Here is a 26,146-nt window from a genome sequence, read left to right on the forward strand (position 1 = left end):
CTGTCCCTCATAGACGTCTAATGGGTAAATTAAGGACTATAGGTTTAGAAAGTATCGTTTGTAATTTGATTGAGAATTGGCTCAAGGACCGTATCCAGAGAGTTGTGGTCAATGATTCCTACTCTGAATGGTCCCCGGTAATAAGTGGTGTACCCCAAGGTTCCGTGCTGGGACCACTATTATTCAACTTATTTATCAATGATATAGAGGATGGGATTAATAGCATGGTTTCTATTTTTGCAGATGACACCAAGCTATGTAGTAATGTTCAGACTATGGAAGATGTTTGTGAATTGCAAGCGGATTTAATCAAACTGAGTGTTTGGGCTTCTACTTGGCAAATGAGGTTTAATGTAGATAAATGTAAAGTTATGCACCTGGGTACGAACAACCGGCATGCATCATATGTCCTAGGAGGAGCTACACTGGGGGAGTCACTTGTTGAGAACTATGTGGGTGTACTTGTAAATCATAAACTAAATAACAGCATGCAATGTCAATCAGCTGCTTCAAAGGCCAGCAAGATATTGTCGTGTATTAAAAGAGGCATGGACTCGCGGGACAGGGATGTAATATTACTACTTTACAAAGCATTAGTGAGGCCTCATCTAGAATATGCAGTTCAGTTCTGGGCTCCAGTTCATAGAAAAGATGCCCTGGAGTTAGAAAAAATACAAAGAAGAGCAACGAAACTAATAAGGGTCATGAGGAAAGATTAAAAGAACTAAACCTATTTAGCCTTGAAAAAAGACGACTAAGGGGGGACATGATTAACATATATAAATATATTAGTGGCACATACAAAAAATATGGTAAAATCCTGTTCAATGTAAAACCCCCTCAAAAAACAAGGGGGCACTCCCTCCGTCTGGAAAAAAAAAAGGTTCAACCTGCAGAGGCGACAAGCCTTCTTTACTGTGAGAACTGTGAATTTTTTGGAATAGTCTACCGCAGGAGCTGGTCACAACAGGGACAGTAGATGGCTTTAAAAAAGGCTTAGATAATTTCCCAGAACAAAAAAAATAAAAGCTCTTATGTGTAGACATTTTTTTTACTAACCTTTTCCCATCCCTTGGTTGAACTTGATGGACATGTCTCTTTTCAACCGTACAAACTATGCAACCTGACAATTGGGTACAACTTCTGCCTTGGGCAGTGTTCTGATATAATAACCATTCTAGTGAGACTACTGCTACTTCACCATTCTACATTGTGTACAGTCAGAATTTACGAGTTCCTCTCCCTGTGCCAGCCATGACTCAAGTACTGGCAGCTAATTCTTCATTTGGAACTTTCCTTCACATCTGGCAGCAAACCAAGTCTGCAATCCTTCAGGCGATTGATCGCATGAAGAGGTATGCCGATCGTAAAAGAAGGGTTCCTCCTCAATTTTCCTCCAGAATCAAGGTCTAGCTATCTTCCAAAAACATTAGTCTCAAGATGCATTCTCATAAATTCGCTCCCAAGTTCCTCGGCCCTTTCGAGATCTTGCAACGAATAAACCCTGCGTCCTATAAGCTTCAGCTGCCTCCTACTCTCAGGATTCCTAACTCGTTCCATGTGTCCCTATTAAAGCCTGCGGTCCTGCAAATCTACTGGTTCTACAGTTGCTCCCAGTGGTTCTTCTGACATCTTCGAGGTGAAGGATATCCTGGACTACAAGAGAGTAGGAAGAAAGACTTTCTATCTGGTAGACTGGAAAGGGATTGGTCCTGAGGAGAGGTCTTGGGAGTCAGAAGAGAACATCAATGCCCCAGCTCTCATCAAGAAGTTCCTCTTATGCTCTGGACCTAACTAGGGATGTAAGCGGCCGCAGGACACTTTCTTTATGCTGGCGTCTCCCACCGGCTCCGCTCTGTGTTGTGTAAGGTGCGCGCAAGCTCAATCCCGACCTTAAAGGGCCAGTGTGCGCACCAGTGCAAAGTTCCCCAACCAGTCCCTTTACACCCTGGACTTTAAAAAGTGCTCTGCCCTTCCTCTCCTTGCCTCAGCATTGTTATTTCTGCAAATGGTCCCTTAGTTGTATCCTGTATTCTCGTAACCAGTATCCCGTATCCTGTAATTGTGTTTGTTCCAGTGCTAAGCCAAGTGTGATCTGTTCCAAGTGCCATATGTGCCAAGTGTCATCAGTGTCACGTGTTTGCTCCTCCTCGTGTTTTCTACGCTACGTGTCTGCTATGCCGAGTGTCTGCCAAATAATCTATCCAGGTACTCTTGTCTAAGAGACTGTTATTGACTATAGTTTGGCCAGCTGCTACTCCGCTATGGCGGAGCGGCATAGTGGGTCCACATACCCCATAGCCGTGACTTTAGAAATGTATGGGGACGATCGATCGTAGTAACTAACTGTAAAGGATCTGCCAGGCACTACGTCTGTGGATACTCCCAGGATTAATCAGTCGACACCTGAGGCCAGACCTCTTAGACTGACACCGGCTACCACCAATCAGGGTGGCAGGCTCAGGAGTGGGAGAGCCTATCGCGGCCTGGTCAGTCGGAGTTAGCTCCGCCCCCTGTCCATTTATACCTGCCGTTTTCTTTTCCTCATTGCTTGTTATTCTTCTGGGATTCCTGGCCCCACTGCTGCCTTGCTCCAGCCTGCTTCTGCCGTGCTTCTGCCTTGCTTCAGTTCCCGCTTATCCTGCTTCGCTCTGCCCCTGGCTTGCTTCCTGGCGTGCTCTGCGTTTGTATACTCCACTACATTCCGATCCTGACTGGCTCGTTCACCACTCCGTTTCCTCACGGTGTTCCGTGGGCTACTGCCCCTTCCCTTGCTTGTTCCCTGATTGTATCCCCTTGCACTTAGTCAGCGTAGGGACCGCCGCCAAGTTGTACCCCGTCGCCTAGGGCGGGTCGTTGCAAGTGGGCAGGGACAGGGCGGTGGGTAGATTAGGGCTCACTTGTTCCCTTCACCTCCTTCCTGCCATAACATAATAACAAGCCCATACCTAGTCTACCATTTCTCCTACGCTGACGCTATCATGGACCCCCTTGAGACCCTGACCCAGCAGATGCAGGGACTCTCCCTACAGGTCCAGGCCCTGGCTCAGAGGGTCAACCAGTCTGACGCTGCCATAGTAGTACCCCTCACCTCACCTCTAGAACCCGACCTCAAGTTACCTGACCGGTTCTCAGGGGACCGTAAGACTTTTCTCTCCTTCCGGGAGAGTTGCAGACTTTACTTCCGTCTAAAACCTCACTCCTCAGGTTCCGAGAACCAGCGGGTGGGTATCATTATATCCCGACTCCAGGAAGGGCCCCAAGAGTGGGCCTTCTCCTTGGCTCCTGACGCCCCTGAACTTTCCTCCGTTGATCGTTTTTTCTCTGCCCTCGGACTCATTTACGACGAGACTGACTGGACTGCCTTAGCCGAGAGTCAGCTGGTGACCTTACGTCAGGGTAGGAGACCTGTTGAGGAATACTGTTCTGATTTTAGAAAGTGGTGCGTAGCTTCTCGGTGGAACGACCCGGCCCTAAGGTGCCAGTTTAGGTTAGGATTATCTGATGCCCTGAAGGATCTGCTTGTTAGCTACCCCTCTTCTGACTCCCTAGACCAGGTTATGGCCCTAGCAGTACGACTTGACCGACGTCTCAGGGAACGTCAGCTTGAACGTTTCAATGTTTTCCCCTCTGACTTCCCTGCGATTCCCCCCGAGGTCCCGTCTCCTCGCTCTTCCACGGAAGACTCGGAGGTACCTATGCAACTCGGGGCCTCCATGTCCCCTCGACAACGTAGAGAGTTCCGCAGGAAGAATGGTCTCTGCTTCTATTGTGGGGATGACAAGCATCTACTGAACACCTGTCCCAGGCGCAAGAATAAGCAGCCGGAAAACTTCCGCGCCTAAGTGATCATCGGGGAGGTCACTTGGGCGCACAGGTATTTCCCGTTAATATGAAACGCAATAAAATTTTGCTTCCCTTTCAGGTCTCGTTTGCTGGCCGGTCTGCCACTGGCAGTGCCTTTGTGGATTCTGGCTCATCTGCTAATATCATGTCTGTGGAATCTGCTATGTCTCTAAAAATGCCTTTTATTGATTTGCCTTATCCTGTCCCGGTAGTGGGTATCGACTCCACTCCTCTTGCTAATGGTTATTTTACTCAGCATACTCCTGTTTTTGAACTCCTTGTTGGCTCCATGCATTTGGAGCAGTGCTCTGTACTGGTGATGTAGGGATTATCGTCCGATCTGGTATTAGGTCTTCCCTGGTTGCAGCTGCATAATCCCACGTTTGATTGGAATACTGGGGATCTCACCAAATGGGGTAGTGAATGCCTGACGTCATGTCTTTCGGTTAACTCTATTTCTCCCCGTGAGGAGGTAAACACGCTACCTGAGTTTGTTCAGGACTTCGCTGATGTGTTTTCTAAGGAGGCCTCCGAGGTGTTGCCTCCTCATAGAGATTACGATTGCGCCATCGATTTGGTACCTGGTGCTAAGCTTCCTAAGGGTAGGATATTTAATCTTTCATGTCCTGAACGTGAAGCTATGAGGGAGTATATCCAAGAATGCCTGGCCAAGGATTTCATTCGCCCCTCGACTTCTCCTGTAGGTGCTGGCTTCTTCTTCGTGGGGAAGAAGGATGGTGGTCTTAGGCCGTGCATTGACTATCGGAACTTGAATAAGGTCACAGTAAGGAACCAGTATCCCCTTCCTTTGATTCCGGATCTTTTTAATCAGGTCCAGGGGGCCCAATGGTTCTCTAAGTTCGATCTACGGGGGGCATATAACCTTATCCGCATCAAAGAGGGGGATGAGTGGAAGACTGCGTTCAACACGCCCGAAGGTCATTTCGAATACCTGGTCATGCCCTTTGGGTTGTGTAATGCCCCTGCCGTCTTCCAGAATTTTATTAATGAAATTCTGAGAGATTACCTGGGAAATTTTCTGGTAGTGTACCTTGATGACATACTGGTGTTTTCCAAGGACTGGTCCTCCCACGTGGAGCATGTCAGGAAGGTCCTCCGGGTCCTCCGGGAAAATAATCTGTTTGCGAAAACCGAAAAATGTGTGTTTGGTTTACAGGAGATACCATTTTTGGGTCAAATCCTCACTCCTCATGAATTCCGCATGGACCCTGCCAAGGTTCAGGCTGTGGCGGAATGGGTCCAACCTGCCTCCCTGAAGGCGCTACAGTGTTTTTTGGGGTTCGCTAACTATTACAGGAGATTTATTGCCAACTTCTCGGTGGTCGCTAAGCCTCTTACGGACCTCACTCGCAAGGCTGCTGATGTCCTTCACTGGCCTCCTGAGGCCGTCCAGGCTTTTGAGACCCTCAAGAAGTGCTTTATCTCGGCCCCCGTGCTGGTTCAGCCCAACCAAAGGGAGCCATTTATTGTGGAGGTTGACGCGTCCGAGGTGGGAGTGGGGGCCGTCTTGTCCCAGGGTACCAGCTCCCTCACCCATCTCCGCCCCTGTGCTTACTTCTCTAGGAAGTTTTCGCCCACGGAGAGTAACTATGATATTGGCAACCGCAAACTTTTAGCCATTAAATGGGCTTTTGAAGAGTGGCGTCACTTCCTGGAGGGGGCCAGACACCAGGTAACGGTCCTTACTGACCACAAGAATCTGGTTTTCCTAGAATCTGCCCGGAGGCTTAATCCTAGACAAGCTCGATGGGCGCTATTCTTTACCAGATTTAACTTCTTGGTTACCTATAGGGCTGGGTCCAAAAATATTAAGGCTGATGCACTGTCACGTAGTTTAATGGCCAATCCTCCTTCTGAGAAGGATCCTGCTTGTATTTTACCCCCTGGTATAATCGTTTCTGCCACTGATTCTGATTTAGCCTCTGACATTGCGGCTGATCAAGGTTCAGCTCCCGGGAACCTCCCTGGGGACAAGCTGTTTGTCCCCCTGCAATACCGGCTAAGGGTACTCAGGGAAAACCATGACTCCGTACTATCTGGTCATCCTGGCATCTTGGGTACCAAACACCTCATTACCAGAAACTATTGGTGGCCTGGGTTGCCTAAAGACGTTAGGGCTTACGTCGCCGCTTGTGAGGTGTGCTAGGTCCAAGACCCCTAGGTCCCGACCTGCGGGCTTACTACGTTCCTTGCCCATTCCCCCAGAGACCTTGGACCCATATCTCCATGGATTTTATCACCGATTTGCCTCCATCTCAGGGCAAGTCGGTGGTGTGGGTGGTAGTAGACCGCTTCAGCAAGATGTGCCACTTTGTGCCCCTTAAGAAACTACCTAACGCCAAGACGTTAGCTTCTTTGTTTGTTAAACACATTCTGCGTCTCCATGGGGCCCCAGTCAATATCGTTTCTGACAGAGGGGTACAATTTGTTTCCTTATTTTGGAGAGCTTTTTGTAAAAAGTTGGAGATTGATCTGTCCTTCTCCTCCGCCTTCCATCCCGAAACTAATGGCCAAACGGAAAGGACTAATCAATCCCTGGAACAATATTTAAGGTGTTTCATCTCTGACTATCAATTTGATTGGGTCTCATTCCTTCCCCTCGCCGAATTTTCCCTGAATAACCGGGCCAGTAACTCGTCAGGGGTCTCCCCGTTTTTCTGTAATTTCGGGTTTAATCCAAGGTTCTCCTCCATTTCTCCTGGTTGTTCCAATAATCCCGAGGTAGAGGACGTTCATCGGGAACTGTGCACAGTCTGGGCCCAGGTTCAGAAGAACCTAGAGGCGTCCCAGAGCGTACTAAAGATTCAGGCTGATAGAAGACGTTCTGCTAACCCCCGGTTTGTCGTCGGGGATCTGGTGTGGTTGTCGTCTAGGAACTTGCGCCTTAAGGTCCCGTCCAGGAAGTTTGCTCCCCGATTTATTGGGCCTTATAAGGTCGGCCTCCTTCCGACTGGAGTTGCCCCCATCTTTTCGCATACACAATGTCTTTCATGCCTCCCACCTTAAACGCTGCTCCCCGTCCTGGTCCCCCTCGAGGAAACCTCCTGTTCCCGTTCTCACCCCTGAGGGGGTGGAATTCGAGGTGGCCAAGATTATGGACAGTAGGATGATCCAGGGCTCCCTCCAGTACCTGGTCCATTGGAGAGGATACGGGCCGGAGGAGAGGACTTGGGTACCTGCTCGAGATGTTCACGCTGGGGTATTGGTCAGGAGGTTCCACCTTCTCTTCCCCGCTAAACCGGGTCCTCTTAGTAAGGGTCCGGTGGCCCCTCATAAAAGGGGTAGTACTGTAAAGGATCTGCCAGGCACTACGTCTGTGGATACTCCCAGGATTAATCAGTCGACACCTGAGGCCAGACCTCTTAGACTGACACCGGCTCCCACCAATCAGGGTGGCAGGCTCAGGAGTGGGAGAGCCTATCGCGGCCTGGTCAGTCGGAGTTAGCTCCGCCCCCTGTCCATTTATACCTGCCGTTTTCTCTTCCTCATTGCTTGTTATTCTTCTTGGATTCCTGGCCCCACTGCTGCCTTGCTCCAGCCTGCTTCTGCCGTGCTTCTGCCTTGCTTCAGTTCCCGCTTATCCTGCTTCGCTCTGCCCCTGGCTTGCTTCCTGCTCCGTGCTCTGCGTTTGTATACTCCTACATTCCGATCCTGACTGGCTCGTTCACCACTCCGTTTCCTCACGGTGTTCCGTGGGCTACTGCCCCTTCCCTTGCTTGTTCCCTGTTTGTATCCCCTTGCACTTAGTCCGCGTAGGGACCGCCGCCAAGTTGTACCCCGTCGCCTAGGGCGGGTCGTTGCAAGTAGGCAGGGACAGGGCGGTGGGTAGATTAGGGCTCACTTGTTCCCTTCACCTCCTTCCTGCCATAACACTAACGCTCATCCCCATACATAACTGATCACTGTTCCTTGTGAAAGGAGCAAACGTGCGCCGGTCAACGACCTGTCTCGCTGATGAGCACTCGTTTTCATGGCCCATGTAATAGGGGGTGGAGTAATAGCGGGTTTCACTTAATCGTATCGCCCACTATTACTACTGCCTATATATCAGGGTCACTAGGGTTATGCCTAGTTCCCCTACCTTTTTCCTGTATTAACGTTAGTCTAATTGTTTATGCTACTAATTAAGGGAATACGATTGTAAGTAAATAAAGGTAATATTTATTAATACAAACAGTAATCTCACTTAAAATACATCGAACACAGTTCACCTTAAATAATCACAGTATAATATCAGTGTATCCCAATACATATAATAACTTAATATGTATTGCATACACTAACACTACATGTGGTACAGTATAAACAAGGTATCGCAATCCTAATCTATACCACCACCCACTTACCTAAACATACATGTAAGTTACGTTACAATACACTACACGCTCACTAATTCTGTCCCGCTGCCTCCTAAATATAACTATCCCTGTACACTAAGGGATGTGGAAGGTAAAGGGTTACTAGGATAAACAGGGAAAGGTGGTAAAGGGTTAATGTGCAGAAAAACCGGTACCATGGGATGTGCAGTTCAACAAGGGATGTAACCAGGCGATGTGCAGGTAGGCAGGTGGGATAGGGTTAAACAGGGATATACCAGGGGATGTGCAGGTCAGCAAGGGTTAACTCAGGGGCAGCAAGGGTTAACTGAGGGGCAGCAAGGGTTAAATCAGCGGTAGCAAGGGTTAACTCAGGGGCAGCAAGGGTTAACTAGGTATGTACTCGGGATGACAGGGAGAGAGAGGGTTAGAGTGTAGCTGTGGCTACACTTGATACTTACTGTTGTGGTGAGCCGGAGACAGGAGCCGGAGCAGGAGAAAGAAGCAGGTCATTGGTGGAGGGTGAAGTCCCACTGCAGAGGTGAGCTCCATTGATAGTGTGGGAGGCAGTACTCAGCTGATGTGAGCCGGATAATGGTGGAGTGGTGAACGTAGGCCCCAGCTACTGAGCATACCGACGCAGGGCTATTTAAACCCTGGCTAATATGGGTCGGCGCGGTGATATGAAGTCACCATCCGACCCATGAGCGCGCGAGAGCACTGCCGCGCCCGCGAGATCGTTAGTGCCAGCAGGAAGTTTAAAATGGAGACGAGATCAAAACAGTATCTCCTGTCTCCATCAGTTCCAGCAAAGCAGGACAATAACTAACTAACTAACTAACTCGCGCGCTCCTGGGTCGGCCGGTGACGTCATATCACCGCGCCGACCCATGTGTCCTTGCTACCGCTGAGTTAACCCTTGCTGCCCCTGAGTTAACCCTTGCTGCCATATATGGACAGTGAAGTCAGGGACTTCTCCTGGAGCGGAATCCCCAATCCCCGGCCACACAGGCCCCTGTAGGTAATGCCACACAGCCCCCTGTAGGTAGTACCACACAGCCCCCCTGTAGGTAGTGCCACACAGCCCCCTGTATGTAGTGCCACAAAGCCCCCTTTATGTAGTGCCACACAGCCCCCTGTAGGTAGTGCCACACAGCCCCCTATAGGTAATGCCACACAGCACCCTGTAGGTAATGCCAGACAGCCCACTGTAGGTAATGCCACATAGCCCTCTGTAGGTATTGCCACACAGCCCCCTGTAAGTAATGCCACACAGCCCCCTGTAGGTAGTACCACACAGCCCCCCTTTAGGTAGTGCCACACAGCCCCCTGTATGTAGTGCCACACAGCCCCCTTTATGTAGTGCCACACAGCCCCCTGTAGGTAGTGCCACACAGCCCCCTATAGGTAATGCCACACAGCACCCTGTAGGTAATGCCAGACAGCCCACTGTAGGTAATGCCACATAGCCCTCTGTAGGTATTGCCACACAGCCCCCTGTAAGTAATGCCACACAGCTCCCTGTATGTAGTGCCACACGGCCCAATGTAGGTAGTGCCACACAGCCCATCTAGGTAGTGCCACACAGCCCCCCATAGGGAATGCCACACAGCCCCCTGTAGGTAATGCCACACAGCCCCCTGTAGGTAATTCCACACAGCCCCCTGTAGGTAGTTCTACACAGCACCCCCCATAGATGGCACCCCCCTACCTTTTTGTAGATAGTGTCACCGTTCCAGGAGAAGTCCCTGACTTCAATGTCCATATATGGACAGTGAAGTCAGGGACATCTCCTGGAGCGTAAACGCTGGCCATAGCGCTGGGGATTCCGGTTCAGAAGTCCCTGACGTCACTATGTCCAAATAGGGACAGTGAAGTCAGGGACTTCTCCTGGAGCAGAGTCCCTAATCCCCAGCCACAGCGTTGCCGAAGCTTCCATGGGAGCCAGGCGGCCGGGAGAACGGCCGAAAATAGGGCATGTCTAATTTTTTGACGGCCCGGTTTCCTGAGCCATCAAAAAATCTGTTGTGTGAATAGCCACATTTGGGGTCTATTGTTCCTACTGCTGCCGCGTGATGGCCATTTTCTGAACGGCCGTCACACGACTGGGAAACCCGGTCTTGTGAATACGGCATTACAATCGTATTCCCTTAATTAGTAGCAAAAGCAATTAGACTAACGTTATAACAGGAAAAATAAATCAAAGGAAGAAGCGCCTCATGGTGCAGAATACCCAAAACAATGGTGAATAGGAGTAAAGGTGAAAGAAATATCCTCATTTGGGATAGTTGTGCGGTATCCAGGCACAACACTGTTTGCAGGAAATCGATTGATAAAGTTGCTGCTGCTTCCTAGCTAATGGGACCAAAAGGCTCCACCACGTAGTATTTTATCAGCATGAGGAAAAAAAAAGACATATATATATATATATATATATTTTTTTTTAAAAAGTCAAATAGCGCTACTTCATCGGGTAAAGGTGGTAAAGAGAATAGGTAGGTTATAAGAAAGTATTTAATGAGGTAACGCTTTTCAACGCCGGACTGGTGTCTTCAGACCTTAAATATAAAAAGTCACAGACAGTGTGGTTTATAGACATAAAAAATGCCAGAATGGCCCCTGAGTGACAGTTAAGACAACCAATCAGAGGTGAACCAAAGTATGCTAAATATAGTATAAAAACTTTAGTCACAAAACTATTATAAACAATAACATTTGCATATTTATGTGTATAGTCTTAAACTACTTTGTTTATTTGGGGAAAAACAGAATACTAGTAAAAGATATATGTATCCAGCGGAAAGAGAAAGAAATGGCTGTATCCGGTTCAGTTGAAATAGAAAAAAATAAACAAAGAAAAAAAAAATGAGCCCATCGATCTTAGGCAAATAGTTATAAGATAGGGCATAATAAAAGGAAGTGGGGGCAGGTGGATGGGGGAGGTAAAAATACATTACATCCCCAATTAAACCATATCCCCAAAGCAAAAATATATACTTCTTGTAAGAGTGGCCCGTAACCGCAAGGACGGGCATTTTTTCAGTCATTGGCGGCAGTGCAACGGAAGGCGGCCATCAGTGGTCAGCATTCGACTAGCCTCCCGTTACCATGGTGTCGGGACGCTCTCCTGATAGGCTGGAAACCAACCAGAAAAGAACACTTAGGTCGAGCCCCTGGTAGTCAAGGGGACAGAAAAGCTTGTGAGAGGACAAGCAAAGACCCAGGGAAAGGAGGGGGGAGTGGAAAAACCTCCTGTGTCACCAATGATTGAAAAGATGTTAACCATTTGCCTTACATCAGTGGGCTCCTTTTTTATAATCTGACATGTAGAAGGGCCAATTCCTATGGAATTCTTTGAAAAACAGATGCAGGACACATTTGGCCCTGACAAGCTGATGTCAATATTTGTGGTGTAGGGGGCACATTGTGTACCCACTAGGCCTCTACCTCCGGGCATCCAAATACAACCTGTGCTAATTTAAAATATTACACCAAATTCTCCATTTAGCCGGGGAAGAACAGGATTTTGTGGCAGGTAGTCACAATCTCTTCCTTTTTTTTCCAGACTATTTGTCTGATGTGCAAAAGTGAATGGTGCAGATTCTAGGTGAAAAACAGAGACTACATTCCCTGTCAATTTCATATTGCATGTTGTATCCTGCCGCCTAATTGTTGTCACACTTGATGGAGCTTACTTCTTTGAGACGGCTGAAGATGCGCTACACCAAAAAAAGACATCTACGCCGAGGACCAGAATACAGACAACTACAACGAGGACCAGGCGACGGACACCTACGCCGGGGACTATCCGACAGACAACTTCGCTAAAGACCAGACGACGCATCACCTTAGAAGCACAGTTGTAAGAACTAACCTCTGTTATTCAGGACTAATAGTCCTTTATTTTCAGCAGCTGTCTTTTGCACTGTATATGATTATAATATTTACTATTATGCAATTAAACCTATTAGAAATGTACTGTTCAATTCAAATGATCTAAGATGTAACGATTGCGGGACCTTGAATGACTTCAATGCAGAAGGTATACAGAATAGCGGGAAAAACCAAATATGCCGCGCAACCTTAGTAGTTTCCGGTCTACTCACACTTTGCCGCCCTTTACTGATTTACAGGGAGTGACCTATGTGTCTTTTTTTGCCCCACTTCTCTTAGAGAGAGGCTTAGGTACTATTTCTGTGTTTTATTACTTGTTTGTTAGGAGCGGGAGGTATAATTTCCATACAAAATTATTGTCAATTTCAGACCTATTCTTATAGCCTTGTTAAAAAATGTCTGTTTCTGAGACAATCTATTACATTACTTCCAAAATGACGGATGGGGGGGGGGGGACGGACATTTCTGCCATAGAACATATGTGGTATAGGAGATGCAACCAACAAATATGCTATCTTTAACTACCTTAAGCAATATCAACCTGATAATATAGCCCTCCAGGAAACACATCTTATTACCGATACATTTCAGGTTTCCAAAAGGGCGTGGGTGGGCCACTCTACACATACTGCGTACTCCAGGGGAGTTAGTGTCCTAACACAAAGGGCCACAGCCTTCCATTGCCTCACTCCCATTGTTGACAAGGAGGGTCGTTATGTTTGCCATCATGATCATATTTATACTGCCACCCCTCTACTCATTGCATTACAATTTTGCCCCTCCATATTGTCTGTGTGTCCGAGGTAATAGAATATGCACAGTGTACACCAGGTACTCCTTATATCCTAAAAGATTATTTTAATATGTATATCGATCCCGCTTTAGATAAATTTCCACCACCACCTGCTGGAACATACCGCACACTCACAAACTTCGGGACACTTCTACAGGTACTGGCAATAATAGATACACTATATAGACAAAAGTATTGGGACACAGCTTTTAATCATTGAATTCCAGGGTTTTATTCAGTCCCATTACCACAGGTATATAACATCCGGCAATTATAAACCAAGGGATGTATGATAAATTTTAAAACACTCTTTCATAGAGAGCTCTGGTTTTTCGGGACACGCGTCACATTGATATATTGTGTCCTCCCTTATCCCCCTCTTATAGCAGACTTTGCACCTCTTTTGACTTTTTCCGTTCTTGCCAGTTTGGGGGACTTCTCCTGGAAAGTGTTGCCCTTGTACGATGTGTGTGGCCTCGCTTCAAGAAGAAGTACTGGGTGCCCCCCCCCCCCTTCCTGGTCCCTAAAGATTAGGTTCTTGATAACCACCGCTTGAAATTCCAAGAAAGTGTCCGTCTGGCCTGTACATCGATGTAGCACGTACACATTGTTCAAAGCCATCGGTATGATGTGCACGGCCAGCTTCTTATACCACACCGCATGGCACTGTAGGGCTTCAGGACTTGATCTGACCAGTCCACCCCTCCCATGTACCTATTGTAGTCCAGGATGCAGTCTGGTTTGGGGGTCTCTGTACTGGTACCTCGTATAGGTACATGGGTACTGGTGTGACATCTCTCTTGTCCTTGTACTTGACACACAATATATTGCTGCTAGAATGTGCCCTGCTCTCACCCCTTCTGAGTGTTTGCTCAAGTAGAGTCTTAGGGAGGCCTCTCAGATTTCTTGTAGCAGTGCCGCATGCTGCAGGATTTCTGGAAGCGAGGCAGTTGAAGAGTGGGACGCTGGTATAAAAATTATCCAGGTAGAGGCAGTTGAAGAGGGGGACGCTGGTATAAAAGTTATCCAGGTAGAGGTGGTAACCCTGGTCCAGCAGTGGGTGCACCAAATCCCCCACAATTTTTGCATTAACTCACAGTAAGGGGGGGGGCATTCTGGGGGTTAAATACTGGTGTCCTTCCCTTTTATATATCCTAAATTTGTAGGTATACCCTGATGCACTCTCGCACAGCTCATACATCTTCACGCCATACCTTGCCTGCTTACTCGGCAGGTACTCGCGGAATTGAACCCTCCCTTTAAAATCTACCAAGGACTCATCAATAGAAATACACTTCTCGGGGTGTATGATTTGGAAAACCGGGCACTGAAACGGTCTAATAGGGGTCTCCGTTTATACAAACGGTCAAAACTGGGGTCATCTCGGGGTGGGCACGGCTCATTATCAGTATAATGTAAGAAGCGAAGTATTGCCTAATTTATTTATTTTTTTAGGTTCCAGTTCAGTTCTGAAGTTGCTTTGAGGGACCTATATATTAGAAACCCCCTATGAAACACCCCATTTTAGAAACTAGACCCCTCAAAGTTTATGAACCCTTTAGGTGTTTCACAGGAATTTAGAGCAATGTAGAGGTGAAATTTACATATTTTTGTTTGTCAGAAAATCCTCTTTATACCATTCTTTTTATAACATAAAAGGTTTTATCAGAGAAACGCAACTCAATACTTATTGCCCAGATTCAGCAGTTTTGAGAAATATCCCACATGTGGCCCTAGTGCGGTAATGGACTGAAGCACATGCCTCAGAAACAAAGGTGCACCTAGTGGATTTTGAGCCCTCCTTTTTATTAGGCACCATGTCCGGTTTGAAGAGGTCTTGTGCCAAAACAGTTGAAAACCCCCAAAAGTGACCCCATTTTGGAAACTAGACCCCTTGAGGAATTCATTGCAGTTTTCATGGGGTGCATGCGACTTTTTGATCCGTTTTTATTCTATTTTTAAGTGGCGTGGTGACTAAAAAAAAACGCAATTCTACTGTAATGATGGGGGTAGGGAAACGGACAAGTGAGCCCTAATCTACTCGCCACTCTGTCCCTGCCTACTTGCAACGACCCGCCCTAGGCGACGGGGTACAACTGGGCGGCGGTACCTACGCTCAGCAAGTGCACGAGACAAACAGACAAGGGTACACAAAGCTAAGGGAAATGGGGCAGTTGCCCACGGCAACACCGTGAGCAACAAGAGTGGTGAACGAGCCGAGTCAAACCAGGAGTGTACGAGGTACCAAACGCAGAGCAGGAGAGTAGTCAGTAAGCCAGGGTCAGTATGGAGCAGGATCAAATAGTTAGAAGCTGTAGCTGGGCCAGGAAACCACACGAGAAGAATCACAAGCAAAGGAGGAATAGGAAAGGCAGGTATAAATAGACAGAGGGCGGGAGCTAGCTCCGTCTGGCCAGGCTGCGATAGGCTCTCCCACTCCTAAGCCTGCCATCCTGAGTGGTGGAAGATGGAGTCAGTCTCAGAGACATAGACTCAGGTGCAGACTGATTACCTATGGGCGTATACACAGAAGTTGTGCCTGGCAGATCCTTTACATCTACTATTGTTTTTTTAGTCAATTTTTTTTACAGCGTTCACCGTGCGCTATAAATGACATATTCACTTTATTCTGCGGGGCGATACGATTATGGCGATACCAGATGTTTATAGTTTTTTTATGTCTTATGGCGTTTGCACAATAAAATACGTTTTGTAAAAAATCATTTACTTTTTGTGTTACCTTATTCTTAGAGCCATAACTTTTTTATTTTTCCATCAATAAAGCCGTGCGAGGACTTATTTTTTGCGTAACGAACTGTAGTTTCGATCAGCACCATTTTGAAGTACATGCGACTTTTTGATCTCTTTTTTTATTCCATTTTTTTGGGAGGTGAAGTGACCAAACAATTGTGATTCTGGTACACTTTATTATTATTTTCTCTTTCGGCGTTCACCGTGCGGGATAAATAACAAAATAATTTTGTAGTTCAGGCCGTAACGGACGCGGCGATACCAATTATGTATAGTTTATTTGTTTGTTTATATATTTTTATTAATAATAAAGGACTGATAAGGGAAAAGGGGGGATTTTTAATTTTATTACTTTTAAAACTTTTATTTTCTTATTTTTACACATCTTTGTTCTAACTTTATTACTTTGTCCCACTAGGGGACTTGAGGGCAGGAGGCCCTGATCGCTATTCTAATACACTGCACTGCATGCGTAGTGCAGTGTATTAGAGCTGTCTGCTACTCACTGACAGCAAGCATAGTGGGTCCTGACTTCATCAGGACCCACTATGCTTCCATCGATGGCATAGCCGGACGCCATTGTTTGGTGTCCGGTTGCCATAGTCACCATCGCCATCCGCTATCGCGTAGCAGGTTGGCGATTGTAGCTTAACCCCTAAAGAGCCATGATCACTATTGAACACGGCTTTTAAGGGGTTAATCAGCGGGGACACAGCGATCGGTGCCCGCTGTAGGAGCTGCGGCATCTGCTGTGCGAGACAGCAGCTGTCACAGCTCCTGCATGTGTCGGGAGGATGGCCGAAATGGCCGTTACTCCCGCAACGTAATATTCCGTCGCTGAGCGCGAACGTATTGGTTAGCGCGACGGAATATTACGTCGCTGAGCGCGAAGGGGTTAAAGGAAAGGCGTTACAATGCACTGTAATAACTACTGAGCATGCTATGGGGAAATGATACTGCATGGGGGGTCTGATTGTTCGGCTCTTTGGGGGGGGAGATCCCCCCCCCCATAGAGCTCTCAGAAGTCAATCAGATGCTCTGGCCCCTCCCTTACAGTATAATAATAACTACTGAGGGCTCTATGGTGGGGATTATACTGTAGTGGGGGCATAATCCCCCCATAGAGCCCTCAGTAGGTAATATTTTGCAAGGGCAGATCATGCAGGGCCGGCCATAGGTTGGAGGGTGACCTGTGCGGGGGACTCTATTGCTGCTCTCTACAAATACAGGCAAATATATATATATATATATATATATATATATATTATATATATATATGTGTGTGTGTGTATATATACATACACACACACACACGGCATGTATACACACACAAAAATAAAGAGCAAGAAGCAACACTCAAAATGAAGGAGGAATTTATTCACCAAACGATTGCAACGTTTCATCTCAATGGAGGCAATTTCAATCATAAATGCCTCCATTGAGGAGGTGAAACGTTGCATTTGTTTGGTGAATAAATTCCTCCTTCTTTTTGAGTGCTGCTTCCTTGCTCTCTATTTTTGGATGTTCATCATATAAGGAGAGGCCACTCCTTATTTTGAAGCATAGCACTTACCATATTGGTTTATTGCCACAGTGCTGCTCCTAGCTTTGTCTATTTTTTTATATATACATACACACACACACACACACACACACACACACACACACACACACAGCATGTATACATAGACTACCGTTCAAAAGTTTAGGGTCACTTAGAAATTTCCTTTTTTTTTAAAGAAAAGCACAGGTTTTTTTTCAATAAAGATAACATTAAATTAATCAGAAATACACTCTATACATTGTTAATGTGCTAAATGACTATTCTAGCTGCAAACGGCTGGTTTTTAAAGGGAATGTGTTAGCAAAAAATGTATATTTTTTTTTAGTTAAACAATTAGTGTGTAGGTGATTAAACATTGTTCTAATTTTTTTCACGAGTCAGGAAATATTATTATAAATTAGATTCTAATTTATAACATTTCCCTGTGCTGGTCACTAGATAGAGCAATTCCCAAAATTGCAGCATTGCATGTGGTAAAGCAACCACAATGCTTTATGCTGCAAAATTGGAAAAAAATCCCTCACTCTAGTGAGCTCTCAGAATCCCCCCCTCCTTTATCCTGGCTAGTGCCGGGAGAAACGAGGGGTTTGAACGGTCTAACCTCCTACACTGTGTGTCGCCATTTTTTGATCTAACACACAGTGTAGAAGGTTTACATACAGTAGTAAACACACAGTAAAACACGAACATACATAGAAATCACTTACCTGCTCCAGTCGCCGCCGCTCCCTCCGGTCCGTCCGCTCCGTCTGCTGCCGCTGCTCCAAGTGCACAAGTCCGGAAGCCGCGACCGGAAGTAGTAATCTTACTGTCCGGCCGCGACTTCCGGTCCACAGGAAAATGGCGCCGGACGGCGCTCAGTTCAACTTGGACTGTGTGGGAGTGGCGCATGCGCCGTTCCCACACACACGGCGTACACCATAGTGGATGGAACGGGCCCCGTTCGCATTCACTATGGGACTGGAGCTGCCGTATTCCATGTCTGTATGTGTCGTTAATCGACACATACAGAAATGGAGTAAAAAATGGCAGCCCCCATAGGGAAGAAAAAGTGAAAAAATAAAAAAAAGTAACACACAAACACAAATAAATATAAAAGTTTTTAATAAAACACTAAAATCAAACTGATATAAAAAAAAAAAATTTTGGTGACACTGGTCCTTTAAGGTCTAAAATAGGCTGGTCATTAAGGGGTTAAATGCATCTGCTTGTAAAACATATGGTTATACCACCCAAAGTAGTTACTAGTTCACATTTCCCATATGTCTACTTTAGATTGGCATCGTTTTTTTAACATTCTTTTATTTTTCTTGGATGTTACAAGGCTTAGAACATAAACAGCAATTTCTCATATTTTTAAGAAAATTTCAAAAGCCAAAAATGGCTCGTTTTTTAAAAATAAAAACGTTACTGTAATCTACATTGCAGCGCCTATCTGCTGCAATAGCAGTTAGGGGTTGCTAAATCTGGTGACAGAGCCTCTTTAAGTTACTGTGTGAAATACTTCGTGAGCGTAGCTGTGTGGATATTGTAGGACTTTGACCAGATGAATTATCCCTTTTCCTAATTTCATAGACTATTTCCTGAATGCACAATATCTATAATTGAATAGCATTTCTCACATTCCAAACAATAATATGGTGTCTTTATGCAGTGTTTAAAAATTTTATTTCCTTGTAAGGCTGGGTTCACACGAGCACATTAACGTCGGTAATTGACGGACGTATTTCGGCCGGAAGTCCCGGACCAAACTCAGTGCAGGGAGCGGGGCTCCTAGCATCATAGTTATGTACGATGCTAGGAGTCCCTGCCTCTCTGCAGGACAACTGTCCCGTACTGTAATCATGTTTTCAGTACGGGACAGTTGTCCTGCAGAGAGGCAGGGACTCCTAGCATCGTACAGAACTATGATGCTAGGAGCCCGGCTCCCTGCACTGAGTTCGGTCCGGGACTTCCGGCCGAAATACGTCCGTCCATTACGGACGTTAATGTGCTCGTGTGAACCCAGCCTAAAACATTTTCCAGATAGAACTACAAAAAAAACTTCTACCCTGTGTGGCTTCTCTGATGATCCCTAAATTTGCCTTTAGTAATAAAACATTTTCCACATTCTGAACATGAATATGGTTTCTCTCCAGTGTGAATTCTCTTATGTTGAACAAGATTAGATTTATCTTTAAAACAATTTCCACATTCTGAACAGGAATACGGCTTCTCCCCTGTGTGAATTCTCTTATGTATTGCAAGACCTGATTTATCTGTAAAACAGTTCCCACAATCTGAACATAAAAATGGCTTCTCCCCTTCGTGACTTCTTTTGAAAATGGAAAATAAAAGAATTTTTAAAAAAAAGAGAACATAATATCATGGTGCAGACCAATGCAGCACTAAACATCGGCTCACAGACCAACAACTGGAAATTACAAAAGGTATAAAGATCACGGATAAATATAACTTATGTCACGGAGATCAATAAGGCTAGAGTAGCTCTGGTATGCACCCTGAACCTGTAGCCATGCATATAAACCCATAAAGGACAGGAAAGCGTTACAGAGCAACCCCTTTGTGACTTCTCTGATGTGCAGAAAGATTTGATTTTTGTGTAAAGCACCCACATTCAGAACATGAATATGGCCTCTCTCCTGTGTGACTTCTCTGATGTTTAACAAGAATTGATTTTTGTATAAAACATTTCCCACATTCTGAACAAGAATATGGTTTCTCTCCTGTGTGAATTCTCTTATGTATAGCACTACTTGATTTAACTGTGAAACTCTTCCCACATTCTGAACATGAATATGGTTTCTCTCCTGTATGAATTCTCTTATGTATTGCAAGACGTGATTTATCTGTAAAGCATTTCCCACATTCTGAACATAAATGTGGCTTCTCTCCTGTGTGAATCCTATGATGTTTACCAAGATTGGATTTATCTGTAAAGCATTTTCCGCATTCTGAACATGCATACGAATTCTCTCCTGTGTGACTTCTCTTATGTGTAGTAAGTCTTGACTTATCTGTAAAGCACTTTCCACATTCTGAACACGAATATGGCTTCTCCCCGGTGTGACTTCTCTCATGTATAATAAGATTTGATTTTCGTACAAAACATTTCCCACATTCTGAACGTGAATATGGCTTCTCTCCAGTGTGACTTTTTTTATGTGTTGCAAGATTTGATCTATCTGTAAAGCACTTCCCACATTCTGAACATGAATATGGTTTCTCTCCGTTGTGACTTCTCTGATGTTTAACAAGACTTGATTTATCTCGAAAACACTTCCCACATTCTGGACATGAATATGGCTTTTCTCCTGTGTGAATTCTCTTATGTACAGCTAGACTCGATTTATTTGTAAAACATTTCCCACATTCTGAACATGAATATGGTTTCTCTCCTGTGTGAATTCTCATATGTATTGCAAGACTTGATTTATCTGTAAAGTATTTCCCACAGTTTGAACATTGATATGGTTTCTCTCCTGTGTGACTTCTCTCATGTTTAACAAGATTGGATTGAGCTGTAAAGCATTTTCCACATTCTGAACATGAATATGGCTTCTCCCCTGTGTGGCATCGCTTATGTATAACAAGATTTGATTTCTGTGCAAAACATTTCCCACATTCTGAACAGCAGTATGGTTTCTCCACTGTGTGAATTCTGTGTGTAATAAGATATGAGCTTTTTGTAAACCGTTCATCATATGGAGACCTTTTACCCCCTTCCTGACCTGCACTTGTGACAACAATTTGGGATTGGTCACAAGAAGGTTCCTTATGATTAGGGGTATTACATGATAGATCTGTACTGTAAAGTCCTGTATGTACATTAACGGGAATGATGTTTTCTCCTGAAGAGTGCTACATGATAGCTTGATCTTCTACTTTATAATTTATCGATAACTTGAAGTTTTACTTAAACTTCTTCCTGGAGTTTTCTGTTAGGATTAGGATGAATTTCATTATCTTTTTTTAAACCACAAATTAGACAAATTTAGAACATTCTTATTAGGGTTTTGATGCAGTGTTTTTTTTTATTTTTACTAAGCTTGAAGTGGATCCAGTAGAAAGAAGTAGAAGTCATTTCCTTTGAATCTACACCTGGGTTTGGCTTAAAAACAAAACAAGAACTGAATGTGTGATTCCAGCCTTATAAAGCGTTGAAAAACAAACAAACAATGTAAAATATATCAATGATAAAGAGCAGGATTGCAGTCTATACGTAGTCACCAGTTTTAATACCTAAACCCTGACTTGATAAAACAATGGCTATCAAGCCTGTCCTCTTTCAACACATTTGCCCTTCAATACTAAGCGGGCATCACTTTAATACTAACTAAATATAATTAAAAATCGAATCATGCTAACAGTATACATTTAACAAGATAATGTGTCATGAGACAAAGCACACATCTCAAGCTGAATTCACGGACATGACAATGCGGTCTGTATAACCTAATGTCTGAACAGTCACCGGATCTCAATGTTATAGAACATCTTTAGGATGTAGTGGAATAGACAGTGAGGTTATCAATCACAATCTCTAATAAACTTTTCCAGCAACTTGTATCCATTCCACTAAGGCCTGCTTCACATAGCCGTCTTCGGACCGGATGTCAGGCGTATTTCCCAGACCAAACACAGTTCAGTGAGGCAGACTTCTCACATCATAGTTATCTACAGTGCTAGGAGTCCCTGCCTCTCCGAGGGAATACTGCCCCATACTGCAATCATGTTTTTAGTACGGTATTCCTGCGGGGAGGCAGTGACTTACAGCATCATAAATGACTATGATGCTAGGAGTCTGGGGAAACATGGCTGACATATGGTCCGTATCTCACAAACTGAACAGGGCTGTGTAAAGCAGGCCTATGAATTGAGGCGGTCCTAAGGAGAAAGAGGTTTCTATCAAGTACTGAAAAGTTGGATGTAATAAAGTGGCCTAAGTGCAGATATACAGACATTCCAGTGATAATTACGAATCAAAATTTAATGCGTAATACGTGCTTCCTAATAATCATAGATCTGGAAGATTACACCCAAAGTTTAAAAAAAAACAAAAAAAAAACACACATTTATAGTGGCTTTAACAAAGCTTAAAGGAGAGCTACCAAAAGACATGTTCCAGAAGAGCTATGTAGTGTACAGTAGATTATAGCGGAGATCTGATTGCTTTATATTGCAGCCTAAGGTTGTACTACAGAAATATCCTGAAGACAACACGTCCCCCTGTGACTTGTGTGCAGAGTTGTCATGGGGACCTTCTAATTGTTCCTCAATTCTTGTCCCAGTCTCATTAAATATAGAACTATAATGAGGATCTGTCTTCTCAGCTGTTATTAGGGGATTAGTAACAGTTGAACCAAATAAACTACAAAGTAAACATTTTTTTTTATGTTGACTATATATTTAAAAGGCGATAGAATCGTACCTGCTCTTTGCAATCTTTTTTACCCAAAGATCAGTCGGGTACATTAAAGCTTCCCGAGTGGGTTCTGTGTTAATAAAATATGTATTGCCTTATTTTTCAATGTGATCGACCCTTTTTTGCTGCTCTGCACTTTTCAATGCACTGGATAGCAGGGGCTGAGTCCTGCGCTCGCAATCTTGCCAGCACTTCTCAGGTGCGCTCCCGTGCACAGGCTTCTCAGCATCCACAGCCTGTGTTTCCTGTACTGCGCGTCACCAATCTGGACTTTGCATGTGAAAAAAACTTCCCTCTTTTACTACCTATGTTATAACCACTTCTTTTTCAGAGACTGTAATCTGTAGATAACAATTATGCAATTTACATAGCCCCTGGATTGTAAATCTAATCACAGGAAGTGAGAACCTTAGTGGCCAGGATTTACGACATTTTTAATCGGCTAAGCAGGCATATTTTTAAATCAATGTAAATGACAAAAATTCTCTATAACTGATGGGCTATAAAATAAAAAAATAAAGTGTTTCGAAGTGCAGTGACCATTTAATTCTATCACAAAATGACGTACATGTAGATTACAGTGGAATGTAGTTCCTGCACAATGACACACGTACTGGTATTTATGGTAAATTCACGTTATAGAAAAAAATCCGTTCGATATGTCGGAGTACGGTTGTTTTTGTGCATGGATTTCTACAAGCCTCATATAGATGAATGCGACAGTCGCAGAGATAACTGCAACAAATCTGTTGCGTGTGAATTTTTCCCTTATGTCTCCTTCACACACAACTTTTTTTTGGCTTGTATAAAATGGCATGAATTTCATACTGTTTTTTTACGGCTTATTTTTCTGGCGTTTTTCACATCCTGTATGCATGCTGTGTTTTGAAACAAATGCCATGGACCCAAAAATGCATCAAAAGGCCTCAAAATCCTCACAAATAAAGCATTGTTTGTAGTGCATTTTATATTTCACAGACAGCAACTTCTTAGATCAAAAATGTTACTTAGTCATGTCAGACCGGTGCATACGGAGACAAGCGACGTTTCGCCCCCATACAACTGGGCCTTCAACAAGCATCGTTTCTGTGTATGCACTGGTTTGACATGAATAAATCTAAATGATTGATCTAGGGAAACGCTGCCGTCTACTCTGTAAGTGGTCTGTGAAATTGGGAGTGAGCCATCCCATGGGACGACTTTGCATTACAGTCTGAAGGAGCGGTTGCAGTTCCCACTTTGCATTATTATATTTCATTATAGACCTTCATTTAACATCTGGCCACAGTGTTCTTGGGCAAAAAAAACACGTAAAAACACCCTTAGGGTATGTTCACACGGCCCACTTCTATGTGCAGTCACAGCTCCCTCAGGTCCAGCACTATGTATAACATATTGTCTGAAGTGTTACTGTAATGTAGAACTAAGGAGGAACCTCACCTTAACAAACCTCCCAATTCACTTTCTAAATCCATTATTACTTACCTGTGGTAACACCTCCTGGAATTTCCTCCTCCACTTCACTCTTACACGGTTGATCGCCCCTCACCCGCTCTTCTGCTTCATCCTCCACTTTATTAGTCAGATCTTGCCCCTGATTTCACATATGTAACAATTCAGTACAATACAGCAGAGAGTGTGAAGAATCTAACAGATCAACATAAGAAACCACCAAATCTATGACCGCATCTATGACCGCAGGAACAAAAAGCTCCACACCCCCTATATAGATCTGGTATAGGGCTCAGCTACATCTACCTGATGATTCTCTGGGACATTGTGATTTTCCTCTGGGCAGTCCTGGGAATACAGAGGACGGGGACATCTCTCTGGTGGATTTCTCCTACTGGATCCATCTGTAGGAAACACACAGTGAAGAAATTGATTGTTTACATGTGATGATGACAGGATGGGAGTAATATCTAGGTGACCCTCAAAACAGATTTTTCTTTACAACCAATGAAAGTCTCCCCCTCCTTACACTGCTGATCAGCCATTAAATCCACCTCCTTTTCTGCTTCTCCTTTTACCTCGACCTTAAGATCAATCCGATTTTCATTCTAAACAGAGAAGGAAAAAAAATGTAAAATGATCTTGGGGTTCAATTCCTTTAACCCCTTCCCGCTCCTTGACGTACTATTACGTCATGGCAGCTGTATCGTTCGCGCTCCATGCCGTAATAGTACGTCTCGGGAGTAACGGCCGTTTCGGCCGTCCTCCCGACACATACAGGAGCTGTGACGCTGCTGTCTTGTTCAGCAGCTGTCACAGCTCCTACAGCGGGGACCGATCGCTGTGTCCCCGCTGATTAACCCCTTAAAAGCCGCGTTCTATAGAGATCGCGGCTTTTTAGGGGTTAAGCTGCCATCGCCGGCCTGCTACGCGATAGCGGCCGGCGATGGTGACTATGGCAACCGGACACCAAACAATGGCGTCCGGCGATGCCATAGACGGAAGCCTAGTGGGTCCTGACAACGTCAGGACCCACTATGCTTGCTGTCAGTGAGTAGCTGACAGTTCTAATACACTGCACTACGCATGTAGTGCAGTGTATTAGAATAGCGATCAGGGCCTCCTGCCCTCAAGTCCCCTAGTGGGACAAAGTAATAAAGTAAAAAAAAAGTTAAAAAAAGTTGTGTAAAAATAAGAAAATAAAAGATTTAAAAGTAAAAATCCCCCTTTTTCCCTTATCAGTCCTTTATTATTAATAAAAATATATAAACAAACAAATAAACTATACATAATTGGTATCGCCGCGTCCGTAACGGCCTGAACTACAAAATTATTTCATTATTTATCCCGCACGGTGAACGCCGTAAAAAAAATAAATAATAAACCGAACCACAATCACAATTCTTTGGTCACTTCACCTCCCAAAAAATGGAATAAAAAGAGATCAAAAAGTCGCATGTACCGAAAAATGGTACTGATCGAAACTACAGTTCGTTACGCAAAAAATAAGTCCTCGCACGGCTTTATTGATTGAAAAATAAAAACGTTATGGCTCTTAGAATAAGGTAACACAAAAAGTGAATGATTTTTTTCAAAACGTATTTTATTGTGCAAACGCCATAAGACATAAAAAAAAACTATAAACATCTGGTATCGCCGTAATCGTATCGCCCCGCAGAATAAAGTGAATGTGTCATTTATAGCGCACGGTGAACGCTGTAAAAAAAAACGAAAAAAAAAACAATCGTACAATTGCTGTTTTTTAGTCACCACGCCACCTAAAAATAGAATAAAAACTGATCAAAAAGCCGCATGCACCCCAAGAAAACTACAATGGATTCCTCAAGGGGTCTAGTTTCCAAATTGGGGTCACTTTTGGGGGGTTCCCAATGTTTTGGCACCACAAGACCTCTTCAAACCGGACATGGTGCCTAATAAAAAAGATGCTTCAAAATCCACTAAGTGCTCCTTTGCTTCGGAGGCCGGCGCTTCAGTCCATTACCGCACTAGGGCCACATGTGGGATATTTCTCAAAACTGCAGAATCTGGGCAATACGTATTAAGTTGCGTTTCTCTGATAAATC

General features: G+C 44.6%; 2 protein-coding genes and 1 long non-coding RNA gene across 3 annotated transcripts in view; 1 reads left to right on the forward strand and 2 right to left on the reverse strand.

Moving 5' to 3' along the window:
• The window catches only part of LOC142654474 (uncharacterized), a 1,458,099-nt gene that overhangs the window by 1,426,229 nt on the left and 5,724 nt on the right, over positions 1 to 26,146 (forward strand).
• Positions 19,232 to 21,682, reverse strand: LOC142663554 (uncharacterized). The gene is made up of 3 exons (XM_075842300.1): positions 21,660 to 21,682; positions 19,810 to 20,921; positions 19,232 to 19,488 (listed from the first exon to the last, which is right to left on the reverse strand). Exons 1-3 carry the CDS (start codon positions 21,680 to 21,682, stop codon positions 19,232 to 19,234), a joined length of 1,392 nt encoding a protein of 463 aa, XP_075698415.1.
• On the reverse strand, positions 24,102 to 24,672 carry LOC142678886 (uncharacterized). The gene is made up of 3 exons (XR_012852637.1): positions 24,592 to 24,672; positions 24,369 to 24,466; positions 24,102 to 24,204 (listed from the first exon to the last, which is right to left on the reverse strand). It is a non-coding gene; the product is annotated as an uncharacterized LOC142678886 (long non-coding RNA).

Source organism: Rhinoderma darwinii, chromosome 1 (assembly GCF_050947455.1).
Source record: "Rhinoderma darwinii isolate aRhiDar2 chromosome 1, aRhiDar2.hap1, whole genome shotgun sequence".
NCBI classification, from domain to species: Eukaryota; Metazoa; Chordata; class Amphibia; order Anura; family Rhinodermatidae; genus Rhinoderma; species Rhinoderma darwinii.